At 43.5% G+C, this 16,361-nt stretch overlaps 1 protein-coding gene across 3 annotated transcripts in view; it reads right to left on the reverse strand.

Annotated features, from left to right (window-relative positions):
* The window catches only part of MATN2 (matrilin 2), a 157,462-nt gene that overhangs the window by 80,568 nt on the left and 60,533 nt on the right, over nucleotides 1-16,361 (reverse strand). For 2 of the 3 annotated variants that reach the window (XM_079901746.1, XM_079901745.1), the window contains exon 4: nucleotides 14,107-14,229. The exons of the other annotated variant lie outside the window; for it this stretch is intronic. In XM_079901746.1, the coding sequence (XP_079757872.1) occupies nucleotides 14,107-14,229 (123 nt within the window). The remainder of the gene's footprint in view (nucleotides 1-14,106; nucleotides 14,230-16,361) is intronic. 3 annotated transcript variants of the gene reach the window in all.

Genomic DNA, 16,361 nt, shown 5'->3' on the forward strand with positions numbered 1-16,361 from the left:
TATTACAGGGGCTTCCCTGGTGGCGCAGTGGTTGAGAGTCCGCCTGCCAACACAGGGGACACGGGTTCGTGCCCCGGTCCGGGAGGATCCCACATGCCGCGGAGCGGCTGGGCCCGTGAGCCATGGCCGCCGAGCCTGCGCGTCCGGAGCCTGTGCTCCGCAACGGGAGAGGCCACAACAGTGAGAGGCCCGTGTACCGGGGGGGGGAAAAAAGAAAAAAAAAAAAAAAAAATATATATATATATATATATACTCTGTTAGATCTTAGAAGTGCTAGAGAACAAAATTAAGCAGGAAAGGGGGGTTGGGAGTATGGAGGAAAGGGAGCTTCTGCTTTAAATAGTGTGGTCAGAAGGTGGTCTCACAGAAAAGATTATTTTATACAAGGACCTGAAGGACGTAATATGAAAAAGTAGGGATCAAGGGGATTGAATCTTGGAGGAGGAGATAAGGGGCAGTTATGTTTCTTCCCATAGGGCTTAAGGGAAGCAATCAGATAGAATGAAAAGAATATTGCCTTTGGAGCCAGACCTGGCTTCAGCGAGGTGACCTGCGTGACTTCATGTAAGTGATTTCTGTGAGATTGAATTTTCATAGAGGTTAAATAATTAAGTGGAGAAAACATCTTATGGCAGGGTTAAATGAGATAATATAGATGATAAAGCATCTGAGAGATGGGAGGTACTCAACAAATGTTAGTCTCCTTTTTTCCTAGTTTAGGGTAAAGAAAGGTCTTGGTGGTGCAGGCCTAGTTAAGCATGGAGGAAAGGTGAACCCCAACCAAATTTTGCCTACATCACAATTCTAACATAATATCACTTTATTGGGTGCCTATGAAACCCGCCACTAGATTCAGATTTCTTTAAATGACATCAATGTATCTGTGACTAAGTTTTTGGTTCGTGAGTTCTATGCTGAATTGATCTGACACAGCAAAGTAGGCAATTTTGAATTTTATAACAAAAGATCTCAACAAACGCAAACAATGCCTTGCCAGAGGGCAAATGTTAGCATATATAGCTGACAGTCAGCAAAATCCACTTGCTTCTCTGGTTTCCTGGAGAATTTTAGGAGGGATGTTAACTGCATCTGCTCAGTCTTCCCAAGTGAAATAAATCAGTGAGGATTTGATAACTAAGAGCCCCAGGGCTATGCTCAAAGCCTTCCCTAGCGTTCCCCTGAGGCTCACAGCCATTCTAGATTTCAGGGCCTTCCTCCGTGTGTGATCTTGAAACCCTAGCACAGCACCTCCGCCCAAGAACTTGGAAAACTTCCATCTGGTTACACTGGATGAGAAGCACGGGACAAGGACTGCAGTGGCTGTGCCTGACATCACCCTGGGCGAGATCAAAGGCTTTTTACTGACTTTGCAGAATTTTAGACAAGCCGCATGGCGTGCTGTCGACACCGATGACAGTTTAATTTCTCCTCTGGACTTAGAGCAAAATGAACACCTTTAAAGACATGCTCCACTTTTTTTTTACGGCTCCTGCTGCTATTTAGCTTGAGATGTAGAAATCAGAAATTATGTATCACAGCGAGAGAGAAGAGAAATTTATTATCAGAGCTGTTATTTCACTCAGCTGGGAAACAACGCCATTTCTGCCTGCTCCAACCCCGAAAACTCACTTGGAGTTAGGGCTCTGCAAACATCTGCCAAACCTAAGCCTGCATTTTGGGGACCATCCCCCTTCTTCCATCATGTCTGAAAGCCCTAATCTTATTTTGACAGCTGCGGTTTGGAGTTAAAGACTTTCAGCAGTAAATGGGAGCCATCAGCCTTGTCTCTGCTGGAAGAAACACCACCAACCCAACGTCACCCAGAAGAACAAACCTGTCCTTCCAGGCAAACTCCAGCTGTGCCTCGTATCCCTCCTCCCCCCACGGCTTCATTCTTTTTCAATCAGTTCTCCTATTCATGAACGAGATTTTCGTTTTCTTTTCAGAAGGGGAAAAGAGGAGGATCCCCAAAACAAAGCCTGAAAACATAAGTAAATCTGACTGAACGAGGTTGATCAAAATGATAAATAAGAGTGAACGCATAATGCCCTAGTCATGCAGAGCGCTTTGCAATTTCCAAACGGCTGTCAGTCACATCATCACGGTCTCAGTATGAACTCCCTGAGGAGTGGAATCTCCCAGGGAGAGATCTAGTTTGAAACAGCGGGGGCAGTCGTTTTCAAACTTGACCAGAATCCCCTGGAGGGCTTTAAAAGGATGTTAAAAGGACACCCTCCTAGGCTGCATCCCTGGAGTCCCTGATTCAGTAGGTCTGGGGTGAGTAGGGCCTAGGAATTTGCATTCCTAACAAGTTGACCCGCAAAGCCGCCCGTTGGTGTGTGCGCGCACGCAGTCTGCTCGCTCTTGCACTTGCTCCGCGCTGTCTCAGCTTTGTGGGCTGCCCCGAAGCTGAGCCCTTGACCTCCCCTTTCCACACTCCCTTCCTCCCTCCAAGATTCCATCCATCTTCAGGGCCAATTACCACCACCAAGTGTATCCAGCCAGGCATTTTCTTTTTCATCTCCAGTTGCATCCAACCACATGTGTGGGCTCTTGCCCGGACTCACTGCTTTCCCCGCAAAACCAGTTTTCCTCTCTTAAGTTATTTATCAGTTTAAATTCTAACAACCCTCACCCACCATTCCCCATCTTCGGTCATAAACTCCTCCCTGGGGTGGGGATTACTGCTATGATCTCCTAATTAACTCCATGGGCATAAGAAACACATGCACTGAATTGACTGAACTGATTTGAACTGTAAACTGATTGCATCGTCCGTGTTCTGCTCTGCACGTGCAGAGCACAAGGGAAGCCAAGATCTGAGTGTTCTTGGAGGGTCTTGGGTCTCAAACATATAAGAGGAAACACTTTTCTCCCACACACCACAAGGGCATCTGGCTCATAGAGGGGAATCAGTAAGTATTGAATGAATAAATGAATGAATGAGTGGATGGATGGATGGTATTTCGGCACCTATTATCTAATCCTAATTCTAATCCTCTGTATATATGACTGCCACGGTCAATTTACTAAAATGTGGTTTTCCCCTTGACACCCTGTGTTCAGCCCCTCTATCCACCAAAGACAGCAGCTGGAAGTCAGCTTGGGAATCAAATCGCTCCATAATTTGTTCCAGCTTAAATTCCCTTCCTCATCCCCCACTAATGTCCCAAACAAACTATTCTAAATAGGCAGTCTGTACAGTTAGCATCCCCTAAAGACAACAAGCTCTACATTTCTCTTCTCTTCTTTGATTTGCTAGAAAAACCCCTATTCCCCAAAGCGTTCCCTGACTGTTCCATGACTCTTTCTCCAATCTCTTCTCTTGCAGCCTTCTGTCTCAGCACCAGTTACCTACCCAAACCACCCTGTTCTGAAAATACATATATATACATACATATATATTATTGAATTTAAATGACGTACAATAAACTACACATATTCAACATAGACAAGCTGGTAAACTTGACATATCAACATATCATCACCATAATCAAGATAACATATCCATCACCTCCAAATCCCCAAAGTTTCCTAGTGCCCCTCTGTAATCCCTCCACCTGTCCCTTCTCTCCCCTTGGCCCCAGGCAACCACTAATCTGCTGATCATAGATTAGTTACCATTTTCTACAATTTCATATAAATGGAATCCTACAATATGTACTCTTTTTTTTTTTTTTGGTCTCATTTCTTTCATTCAACACGGTTATTTTGACATTTATCCAGCTTGCTGCATGGGTCAATAGCTCATCCTTTTCACTGCCTAGTAGTATTACATTGTATGCATATGTCACAATTTGTTAAGAATTCACCTGTTGATGATTTGGGCTGTTTCCAGTTTTAGGTTATTACAAGTAAAGCTGCTATAAACATTTGTTTGGATATAAACTTTAATTTCTTTTAAGTAAATACCTAAAAGTGGAATTATGGTAGGTACATACGTAACTTTGTAAGAAACTGCTAAACTGTTTTCCAAAGTGGTTGAACCATTTTACATTCCTACCAGGAACAATGATAATTCTGTTCCCAACTTTGCTAATACTTGGCATGGTCAATATTTTAAGATGTATCCAATCTAGTAGAAGTATAGTGGTATCTCATTGTGGCTTTAATTTGTACTTCCTTAGTATCTAATAAGTTTGAGCATCTCTTCTTTATATATCTTCTTTGGTTTAGTGTCTATTCAAATCTTTTGCCCTTTTTTTTTTTTCCTTGTACGCGGGCCTCTCACTGTTGTGGCCTCTCCCGTTGCGGAACACAGGCTCCGGACGCATAGGCTCAGCGGCCGTGGCTCACGGGCCCAGCCGCTCCGCGGCATGTGGGATCTTCCCGGACCAGGTCACGAACCCGTGCCCCCTGCATCGGCAGGCGGACTCTCAACCACTGCGCCACCAGGGAAGCCCTCTTTTGCCCATTTTGACTGGGCTGTTTATTTTTCTATTATTGAGTTGTAAGAATTCTTTATAAATTCTAAGGTCCTTTGTTGGATATATATTTGCAAATATTTAATTCCAGTCTGTGACTTGACCTTTTCCCTTTAGTAGCAGTGTATCTGGAAGAGCAAATGTTTTAATCTTGATGATGTTCAATTTACTGAGTTTTTCTTTTATGTTTTGTGTCCTATTTAAAAAATCCTTGCCAAACCCAGGGTTATCAAAATTTTTTCTTTCATTTTCGTCTAGACATTTAAATGTTTCTACTCTATATTAACATTTTAAATCAATTTTGAATAAATTTTTGTATAAGGTGTGATGTAAGGGTCAATGTGCATTTTTTGGCCCGTGCCAATCCTATTGTAACACCACCTGTTGATGACATTATTTTTTCCCCATGAATTGCCTTGACACCTTTGTCAAAAAACACTTCACCATATACATGTGGGTCTATTTCTGGACTATATTCTGCTCAGGTGTTGTCCATCGTTACACCAATACCGCACTGTTTTGATTACTGCTGCTTTACAGTCAGTCCTCAAGTAAGATAATTTGATCCCCACAACTTTATTTCAAAGTTTTAGTTGATCCTCATTATTTGCAGATTCTGTATTTGCGAATCCACCTACTTGATAAAATTTTTCTTGGAACCCAAAATCAATACTTGCAGCATTTTCAGGGCCATTCATGGATCTGTACAGAGTGGTGAAAAAATTGAGTCACCTGGGGCTTCCCTGGTGGCGCAGTGGTTGAGAGTCCGCCTGCCGATGCAGGGGACACGGGTTCATGCCCCGGTCTGGGGAAGATCCCATGTGCCGTGGAGCGGCTGGGCCTGTGAGCCATGGCCGCTGAGCCTGCGCGTCTGGAGCCTGTGCTCCGCAACGGGAGAGGCCACAACAATGAGAGGCCCGCGTACAGCAAAAAAAAAAAAAAAAAAATTGAGCCACCTAACGCACTTACCCAGTGAAGGTCAAACAAGCAATGCTCTGACTTCTTGTTTTAGCTCTCATACTGTAAATAAGCATTTTTTTGGTGTTCTATTTAGGGCCATATTTAAAAAAATTTTTGTGCTTTCTATTGGTGACCTCACTGTGTAAAATGGCTCCTAACAATAGTGTTGAAGTGCGGTCTAGTGTTCCTAAGGCAAGAAGGCCGTGATGTGCCTTTTGGAGGAAAGATGTGTGTTACATGAGCTTCATTCAGTCATGAGTAATAGTGCTGTTGGCTGTGAGTTCAATGTTAATGAATCAACAATATACAATTCTGTCTTTAAACAGAAACACCCATAAAACAAGGTTCTGTATCGATTGGCGAAATGTTGTGGCCAGAAGCTCTCAGGAAACGAACCCTGTACTTCCCCTAGGAACGATGATCCAGTAATCACTATTTCAATGTTAACAGAGACTTATAAACCATAACTATCGTGAATAATAAGAATCAATCATATTTGACTATTCAATTGTTTTCATTTTCATTTATATATTAGAATCAGATTATCAGTTTCTACCCAAAAAATTCTGCTAGGATTTTGATAGAGATTGCTTTGAATCTATAGGTCATTTTGGAAAGAACTGACATCTTAGCAATAGTAAGTCTTCTATTCGATGATTTGACATATCTCTCCATTTATTTAGGTCTTCTTTAATTTATTGCAGACATCTTTTATCTTTGTCAATGTACATCTTTTGTCAAATTGATCCCTAATTTCTATATTTCTGATACTAGTGTAAAATGGTACTTTTTAAATGTCTATTTCAGATTTTTGTTGCCAGTATATAAAAATACAATCAAATAATTTTGTATACTGAGTTTTTATCTTGCAACCTTGCTGAATTCATTAATTAATTTTAGTAGCTTTTTTGAAGATTCTATTAGCTTTTCTACATATGCAATCACATAGTCTGTAAATAAAGACAGTTTTACCTTTTCCTTTCCAATCTGTATGACTTTCTAATTTCTTTTTATTTCATTATTATATCAGTTAAAGCATCCAGTCCAATGTTGAATGGAAGTGTGGCAGTGGACGTACTTTCTTGTTCCTTATCTTAAAAGGAAAACACTTAGTCTTTTACTCTTGAGTATGATGTTAACTGTAGGTTCTTTCATAGGTGCTCTTTATCAGGTTGAGGAATCTCCCTTTTATTTCTAGTTTATTGAGAGTTTTTATCATGAACAAATGTTGGGTATTGTCCAATGCTCTTTTGGCATCTATTGAAATGATCCTATATTTTTTCATTTTTTTAATCTGTTAATATGGTGAATTGAATTATATTGATTTTTATTGAAGTATAGTTGATGCTGTATAAGTTACAGGTGTACAGTACAGTGATTCACAATTTTTAAAGGTTTTACTCTATAATTATTATAAAATATTGGCTATATTCCCTGTGCTGTGCAATATATCCTTGTAGTTTTGTGTGTGTGTGTGTGTGTGTGTGTGTTTGTGGCTGCACTGGGTCTTCACTGTTGCACAGGGGCTTTCTCTAGTTGCAGCAAGCTGGGGCTACTCTCTTTTTTTTTTTTTTTTTTTTTTGCTGTACGCGGGCCTCTCACTGTTGTGGCCTCTCCCGTTGTGGAGCACAGGCTCCGGACGCGCAGGCTCAGCGGCCATGGCTCACAGGCCTAGCCGCTCCGCGGCATGTGGGATCTTCCCGGACCGGGGCACGAACCCGCGTCCCCTGCCTCGGCAGGCGGACTCTCAACCACTGCGCTACCAGGGAAGCCCTGGGGCTACTCTTTGTTGCAGTGTGCAGGCTTCTCATTGGGGTGGCTTCTCTTGTTGCAGAGCATGGGCTCTAGATGCGCAGGCTTCAGTAGTTGTGGCTTGCAGGCTCAGTAGTTGTGGCGCACGGGCTTAGTTGCTCTGCAGCATGTGGGATCTTCCCAGACCAGGGATTGAACCCGTGTCCCCTGCATTGACAGGCGGATTCTTAACCACTGCACCACCAGGCAAGTCCATTGTAGTTTATTTTATACATAATAGTTTGTACCTCTTAATCTCCTACCCTTACTTACTCCTTCCCCTTCCCTCTCCCCACTGGTAACCACTAATTTGTTCTTTATACCTGTGAGTCTGTTTTTTTTTATTATATTCACTAGTTTGTTGTATTTTTTTAGATTCCACATATCAGTGATAACTTCCAGTATTTACCTTTCTCTGTCTGACTTATTTCACTTAGCAAAATAATACCCTCCAAGTCCATTCATGTTGTTGCAAATGGCAAAATTTAATTCTTTGTTATGGCTGAGTAGTATTCCATTGTATACATATATCACATCTTCTTTATGCATTCATCTGTTGATGGACACTTAGGTTACTTCCATATCTTGGCAATTGTAAATAATGCTGCTATGAACATTGGGGTGCATGTATCGCGTTTTTGTTTCTTTCGAATATATACCCAGGAGTGGAATTGCTGGATCATACGGTAGTTCTTTTTTTAGTTTTTTGAGAAACATCTATACTGTTTTCCACAGTGGCTTCATCAACAGTGTATGAGGGTTCCCTTTTCACCACATCCTCGCCAACATTTGTTATTTGTGTTCTTTTTGATGATAGCCATTCTGACGGGGGTGAGGTGATATCTCATTGTGAATTTGATTTGCACTTCCCTAATGGTTAGCGATGTTGAGCTTCTTTTCATGTACCTGTTGGGCATCTGCATGTTCTCTTTGGAAAAATGTCTGTTCAGGTCTTCTGCCTGTTTTTCAATTGGGTTGTTTGTCTGTTTTGATGTTGAGTTGTATGAGCTGTTTATATCTTTTGGATATTAACCCCTTATCGATCATATCATTTGCAAATACTCTCATTCAGTAGGTTGGTTTTTCGTTTTGTCAATGGTTTCCTTTGCTGTGCAAAAGCTTTTAAGTTTAATTAGGTCCCATATGCTTAGTTTTGCTTTTATTTCCTTTGTTTTAAGAGACAGATCCAAAAACATATTACTATGATATATCTCAAAGAGTGTTCTGCCTGTGTTTTCCTCTAGGAGTTTTGTGGTTTCTGATCTAACATTTAGGTCTTTAATACATTTTGAGTTTATTTTTGTATACGGTGTTAGAAAATGTTCTAATTTCATTCTTTTATATGTAGGTGTCCAGTTTTCCTAGCACCACTTATTGAAGAGACTGTCTTTTCTCCATTGTATATTCTTACCTCCTCTGTAATATATTAATTGACCATAAGTGTGTGGGTTTATTTCTGGGCTCTCTATTCTGTTCCATTGATCTATGTGTCTGTTTCTGTGTCAGTACATACTGTTTGGATTACTGTAGCTTGGCAGCACAGTCTAAAGTCAGGGAGTGTGATTCTTCTACCTCTGTTCTTCTTTCTCAAGATTGTGTTGGCTATTTAGGGTCTTTTGTGTTTCATACAAATTTCAAAATTATTTGCTCTAGTTCTTTGAAAAATGCCATTGGTATTTTGATAGGGATTGCACTGAATCTATAGATTGCCTTGGGTAGTATGGTCATCTTAACAATATTAATTCTTCCAATCCAAGAACACAGTATACCTTTCCATCTATTTGTGTCGTCTTCCATTTCTTTCATCAGTGCTTTATAGTTTTCCAAGTACAGGTCTTTTACCTTCTTAAGTAGGTTTATTCCTAGGTATTTTATTCTTTTTGATGCAATGGTAAATGGGATTGTTTCCTTAATTTCTCTTTCTGATATTTCAGTGTTAGTGTATAGAAATGCAACAGATTTCTGTGTATTAATTTTGTATCCTGCAGGGCTTCCCTGGTGGCACAGTGGTTAGGAATCTGCCTGCCAATGCGGGGGACACGGGTTCAAGCCCTGGTCTGGGAAGATCCCACATGCCATGGAGCAACTAAGCCTGTGTGCCACAACTACTGAGCCTGTGCTCTAGAGCGCGTGAGCCACAACTACTGAGCCCGTGTGCCACAACTGCGGAAGCCCACGTGCCGAGAGCCCATGCTCCGCAACAAGAGAAGCCACCGTGATGAGAAGCCTGTGCACTGCAACAGAAGAGTAGCATCCACTCGCCACAACTAGAGAAAGCCTGTGCACAGCAACGAAAACCCAACACAGCCAAAACAAATTAAAAAATTTTGTATCCTGCAACTTTACCGAATTCATTAATGAGCTCTAGTAGTTCTCTGGTAGCATCTTTAGGATTTTCTGTGTATAGTATCATGCCATATATTGACTGATTTTTGAATGTTAAACCAACCTTGCATTCTTTTGATAAATCCCATTTGGTCTTGATTATATTATATATATGGATTCTGTTCGATACGTTTTTAAGAATTTTTGCATTCACATTCATGAGGAATGTTGGGTATAGCTTTCTTTTCCCTTTTTAATAATGTGACTGTTTTTCTGTCACATCAGAGGGGTCATGCCCTTTGATTAAACTCAAATATAAAAGCTATTGGACTTCCCTGGCGGTCCAGTTGTTAAGACTCCATGTTTCCACTGCAGGAGGTGCAGGTTCGATCACTGGTCAGGGAAGATCCCATATGCCACACAGTGTGGCCACCCAAAAATAATAAATAAAATAAAAGCTATTAAATCTCTTATGTAGCTTGGGAAAATAATGTCAGGAACATATCTGAACCCTGAAAGCTGTAAAATGTATTTGGTGTGTTTCTCGAGAAAGAAGAAAATGAGAAAGCTGCACAAGAAAGTCTACATTTTCTTGCCAAGTGAAGTTTTCTAAGTGTTGCATTTTCATTATTCTTCCAGATAGATTAAATATTCCAGAAGGGATGCAAGAAAGGGAGAATTCCTTATTTTTAAAAAAAGAAAGGAAACAAGATAAAGTTCCTTCTTGTTAGTGGGAAAAGAATTCAAGGGGAGGGAAATGGTAGAGGGAAACAGACATATGAAGATAGGCACACTTCATGAGGATTGCCTCCCCCCACGTTTTTTTTTTTGTTTTTTGTTTTTGTTTTTCTTTTTTTGCGGTACGCGGGCCTCTCACTGTTGTGGCCTCTCCCGTTGCGGAGCACAGGCCCCGGACGCGCAGGCCCAGCGGCCACGGCCCACGGGCCCAGCCGCCCCGCGGCACGTGGGATCCTCCCGGACCGGGGCACGAACCCGTGTCCCCTGCATCAGCAGGCGGACTCTCAATCACTGCACCACCAGGGAAGCCGCCCCACCCCCCCACGTTTTTAAATGGAGAAAGGGAAGTACATAAACTTCTATTGAGCCCTATGCGCTATGCACTATGGTAGTGCTTTTGCATATATCTTATATAATGGTTTTGGATGGGGAAGCCTTTTTGGAGGACAGAAGAATCCATGTTGCCTCCAGTACATTCCAAATTGCTCATGTGGGCAAAACTTTGAACATAAGATTATTTAATGTGCTTGATCTGGTCTTTAAATGAAAGGGCACATTTTGAGACACTGACTAACTGGTGTCCAGAAGAGGGTTTCTGGACAGTGAAAAGACCCAAATCCGAGTCATCTTAAGATGTATTCATGCCTTCCCTGAAAAAGAGAAAATTAGTGGGGAGTGGGGGATTACACTCTTCAATAATCAAAGGGCTTTCTCTTTTTAGTTGGAAAAGGAAATAAACTTTTTGGTATATAGCTTCAGATGGCAGAAATAGGATCAAAGGTGGGAATTACAGAGAGTAGGACTTCAGCTCGACCACTGATCGAGGCTATTTGGAGGTGGGATACAGGTGCTCTGTAATGACCTGGTGCTCCAGATGGGTGACGATGGTTGGACATGCACCATCACTGTGGGACACCGGGAAGAGACAGAATTCCTGGGTTAAGTGGGAAAGAGAGCTAACAGTCTGATAGACAAGGTCTGTTTCCACTCGAAGAACCTATGAATCAGCTGTGCCTGCCTACTCTCTCCACACAGGCAGGGTTGGAATCGAAAATGGTGGGTATAGTGTGTGTGTGTGTGTGTGTGTGTGTGTGTGTGTGTGTGTGTGTGTGTGTGTGTGTGTGTGTGTGTGTGTGTGTGTGTTTGAAGGCCATTGCCTAAGAGTCCCTCTCACAATCATCCTGTACAATGACAATATCTCAGGATTTGGTAGTTAACTTGGGGGAGCAACAATCATTTGAATGTTAGTCCTGGTGAATTAGTTCTGAGTCTCCCCTGGAAACAGTGAGCCTTTGAACATGCCTGTCCTCGTGGGCTTGGAGGCAGGGTTGCCTTACACCTCAAGGATCATGGGACAGTATCAAATGGTGAGTAAAAGCTAGGCCCATGCAGTCACACATAATAGGATTTGGGTTCTGGTTTGGTCTCATTATTAGCCACAGAACCTTGAGTAAATGGTCTAACCTTTTCTGGTGCCTTATTTTCCTTGCCTGTAAAATGAGAATGCTAAACCTACCTGAAGAGCTCAGTGTCAGAGTTAATGAGATGATGAGTAAGAAGCACTCAGGAGAGCTCCTGGCGCATGGCAAACACTTAATGAGTGGCTATAGTTGGGCCGGACGTCCTGTGCAGCACTGATCTGGGCAGGGGCTGCAATCACTTTGGACCGTCACTACCTTGGCTGTTTATTCAATTTACTTCCATGCAAGAATGTAGCTCCAAGAGAGCAGAAACATGGCTGTTTTATTCACTCTTTGATTTCTAGTAATTTGTACGGGGCCTGGAACACCTTAAAGGTTCAAAACTGGAACTAGCTGTGTCTCATTCCCCTCCGGGCCCGGTGAGTCTCTCTCCACGTCGGCAGGGACAGGCCCCCACGAGCGGCTCAGAACAGCCTCCCCTTGGCACAGTTTTGCACTGTTCACCAGACCAAGATCATGGCTCAGTAGCTGTGGCGCATAGGCTCAGTAGCTGTGGCGCACGGTCTTAGTTGCTCCGTGGCATGTGGGATCTTCCCAGACCGGGGATCGAACCCATGTCCCCTGCATTGGCAGGCGGATTCTTAACCACTGCGCCACCAGGGAAGTCCCCTGGGTGACTCTTAATTACTGAAGCTTGAGAACCACTGCCTGGGTTAAGGCCCCTCTGACCCGGGCCTCCTTGCTCCTCCACCCAAATCAGTCTGTCTGAACCCAGGCAGTTTCTGCATCACACTCTTTGCACCCACAGCCCTAGAACAGGAGGGAGCCAAGGCCAGACTGACACTGGGGAGAGCCTGGGGCCTCAGGACTTGAGGTGGGACCAGGCGGGGACTGGCAAACTTGCTGTGTGGGGAAGGCCCAGCTCATGACATCAAACTTTTTATTTTTTAGTTGCTGGTCTCGAAATTCCTCTGGATTGACTAAGCCAGACCATGGAAAGTGGACATCGGCAAATGCCCGGATCCCAGCAGATCACCAGGGCAGGCCGCAAGGAGAACTTTTTGCGCTCCGGAGAAGGGAAGGGCAGGATGGGAATTAGCAAGGTGGAGGCAGGCTGAGTGCTCTGCAGAGAAACGCTGAGTGGGAGGCTCCTGGAGAGGATGGGGCACGTCTAAGAAGATGTTTAGGTTGTTTGCTGAGCGGTATGTGAGGCAACCTTGCCTGGGCTCCCCCAGTCCTCCAGTAAATTCTATTAAACCCATGAGCATATGGTACGAGTGATTTTCGTTGTGGAAACTGAAGAAGGGTCAGAGGTTCAAGCGGAAGGCCAGGAGGATTCAGGCTCCAACAAACAAACAATCTGGCATCCTGGAGGAGCCCAGAGCACACAGGGTCCCCCAGGACTTACATAGCCTGAGGGCTTTGGGCTTCTACAGGCCACAGAACCGGAGAAGTCAAGCAGATGTTCCCTAATCTTGGGGGTCAGGGGGCCCCTAGCCAACTACTCTCAACCCAAAGTGAGAAGACAAAAGGAAAATGTGGTTTGGCTCTATAAACGGGATACTAATTACAGCCATTTGTGCAAACTGTTTTCCATTAGTGCTTAATTGCTTACCACGCGGTATAATAACAATTACGCATTGCACGACCTACATGTCAGACTAGCTGAGTTTTATTTGTCTCCGTGTGGGCCAGTCTTCCTCATGTCTTGAGGAAGTCCGGTTGTCTGTGGGCTAACACAGTGGCTTTATTTATAACTTGAAAAAATATTATAGGCACAACACTCAGTGTATGGGTAATTCTCTCCTCTAAGAGGCGGATTACCTCATGTGCTTCAAATGTCAGTATGTTGTCTAGTTTGGGGGCTTGGCCCAAAAAAGAGAATGTGCGTTCTATTACACTTTGTATCTGTTTGTCCTTTTCTATTTAGGAGATCTATAAAGCATCCCTCACCAAAGCAATGAGGTCCCCACACACCTCTAAAACAGAACTCGAATCATCATTCCCAGCCAATGTTAGTAGCTCATCCTAAATCCACGCTTCAGGGAAGAGAATAAAATACAGAAACAATTCCTCAGGGCACAGTCAATAGAGACAGCGGATGAAAAGGCTCTCCAGCGGTTCCCCCCTAAAGAACAGCTTAGAAGTAAAGGACAGCAGCTCACAAATTCAAGGAGGCTATTTCTGAGAATGAGCCTCCAACGATCTTCCAAACTCTTCCTGATGGCCTACTGTGTGCCTGGCTCTGGCCTCGGCGCCGTGAAGGCAGAGTTGGGGCCAGGGGTCAACACAAAATACACGAGTTACAAAACCTCGTTTCTGTCCTTAGGGAAATGATGACTTGGTTGGGGGAGGGGCCACAGATGAATTAAATGGGCCCAGATAAAAGAGGAGAAAGTGGGAGAGCAGAGGAGGACAGAACAAATATAACAGCAAAGCAACCTTACTTCTGCAAGTCGTCTGATCCGAGTTGAGGATGTAGCCTTGTTTGCACCTGCAGACATACGAGCCAGGAGTATTGATGCAGAAATGGGCACAGTTATGCTCCAGGATGCTGCACATGTGGACCGCTGAAAGGGAAGACATGGCAAGTTAAGGCAACGATGATGCCTTCTCTAACTCCATCCCCCTCGCAAACATTCGTCCAGAATCTACGCTGTGAAGGAACAAGCTGCAGTCCCTACCTTCAAGGGGTAGCCTCTGGTAGGACCAGACAGTTCTACATAAATGCCAGCAGCAACATATACATAGAGGGCCGCAGAGGGTCAAAGGGAAATGATGTTAGGCTGAGCCATATGAAATTGCTGATATCCAACTAAAAATAGGTCAAAAACGACCTACAAAAACAGAAATTTCACAGTGCAATTAATAATATCCAGTTGGTGGGCAGAAGGATCAGAAAGTTTGCTGATACCAGGGGTGGCTCTGACTAGCATGTGGACTTGGTAGGCAGCAGCAGGTTTGGAGGAAAAGTTATTAGTTAAATGAGGATGCGGTAAAGAATCAACAGTTTCTCAGGATCATAAATCCCAAGAGTGATGTAATTTTTTAATAGGCAAAAGTATTATAAAAATTTTTGGAGTTAAAAAATGCACTCATATGTTTCCATAATCTTTATGTCTCTATTTAAAATATTTCTGGGGCTTCCCTGGTGGCGCAGCGGTTGAGAGTCCGCCCGCCGATGCAGGGGACATGGGTTTGTGACCCGGTCCGGGAGCATCCCGCATGCCGCGGAGCGGCTGGGCCCATGAGCCATGGCCGCTGAGCCGGCGCGTCCGGAGCCTGTGCTCCGCAACAGGAGAGGCCACAACAGTGAGAGGCCCGCGTACCGCAAAAAAATAATAATAATAAATAATAAATAAATAAATAAAATATTTCTGGACGGACCTAGAGTCTGTCATACTGGGTGAAGTAAGTCAGAAAGAGAAAAACAAATACCGTATGCTAACACATATATATATGGAATCTAAAAAAAAAAAAAAAGGTTCTGAAGAACATAGGGGCAGGACAGGAATAAAGACACAGATATAGAGAATGGACTTGAGGATATGGGGAGGGGGAAGGATAAGCTGGGACGAAGTGAGAGAGTGGCATGGACATATATACACTACCAAATGTAAAACAGATAGCTAGTGGGAAGCAGCCACATAGCACAGGGAGATCAGCTCGGTGCTTTGTGACCACCTAGAGGGGTGGGATAGGGGTGGGAGGGAGACGCAAGAGGGGGGGGGATATGGGGATATATGTATATGTATAGCTGATTCACTTTTTCATACAGCAGAAACTAACACAACATTGTAAAGCAATTATACGCCAATAAAGATGTTAAAAAAAAATTTCTGGGACTTCCCTGTTGGTCCAGTGTTAAAGAATCCACCTTACAATGCAGAGGACGCGGGTTCAATCCCTGGTCAGGGAACTAAGATCCCACATGCCGCGGGACAACTGGAGCCCACGTGCCGCAAACTACAAAGCCCACGCACCCTGGAACCTGCGCACCACAACTAGAGAAGAGAAAACCTGCACACCACAACTAGAGAGAAATCTGCTCACCACAACGAAAGATCCTGCATGCCTCAACGAAAATCCCGAGTGCTGCAACTAAGACCCGACGCAGCCAAAAATAAGTTAAATTTTAAAAATAATAATAATGGGGACTTCCCTGGTGGCACAGTGGTTAAGAATCCACCTGCCAATGCAGGGGACATGGGTTCGAGCCCTGGTCCGGGAAGATCCCACATGCCACGGAGCAACTAAGCCTGTGCACCACCACTACTGAGCCCGCCTGCCACAACTACCGAAGCCCGTGCGCCTAGAGCCCGTGCTCTGCAACAAGAGAAGCCACCGCAATGAGAAGCCCATGTACTGCAACGAAGAGTAGCCCCCACTCGCCACAACTAGAGAAAGCCCGTGCGCAGCAACGAAGACCCAATACAGCCAAAAAATAATAATTAATTAATTAAAAATAATAAATAAAATATTTCTGTGTTTAGTTTCTGAAGTACCTCGGCTTTCAGATACATTGATTCTTGCATAAGACTGTTGGAGCTCATGGAAATTCTTACTGTTTTTTACATCTTTATTTATGACTTTACTCCATATAATTCAACCTGAACATATTTAAAATTAACAAGCATCAGCATAAGCAGAGTACAATTTATGCAAGTGTTGTCATAGACAAAAAGGATGTCCATATGTAGAA

The sequence above is a fragment of the Stenella coeruleoalba genome, assembly GCF_951394435.1.
Source record: "Stenella coeruleoalba genome assembly, chromosome: 17".
NCBI lineage: Eukaryota > Metazoa > Chordata > Mammalia > Artiodactyla > Delphinidae > Stenella > Stenella coeruleoalba.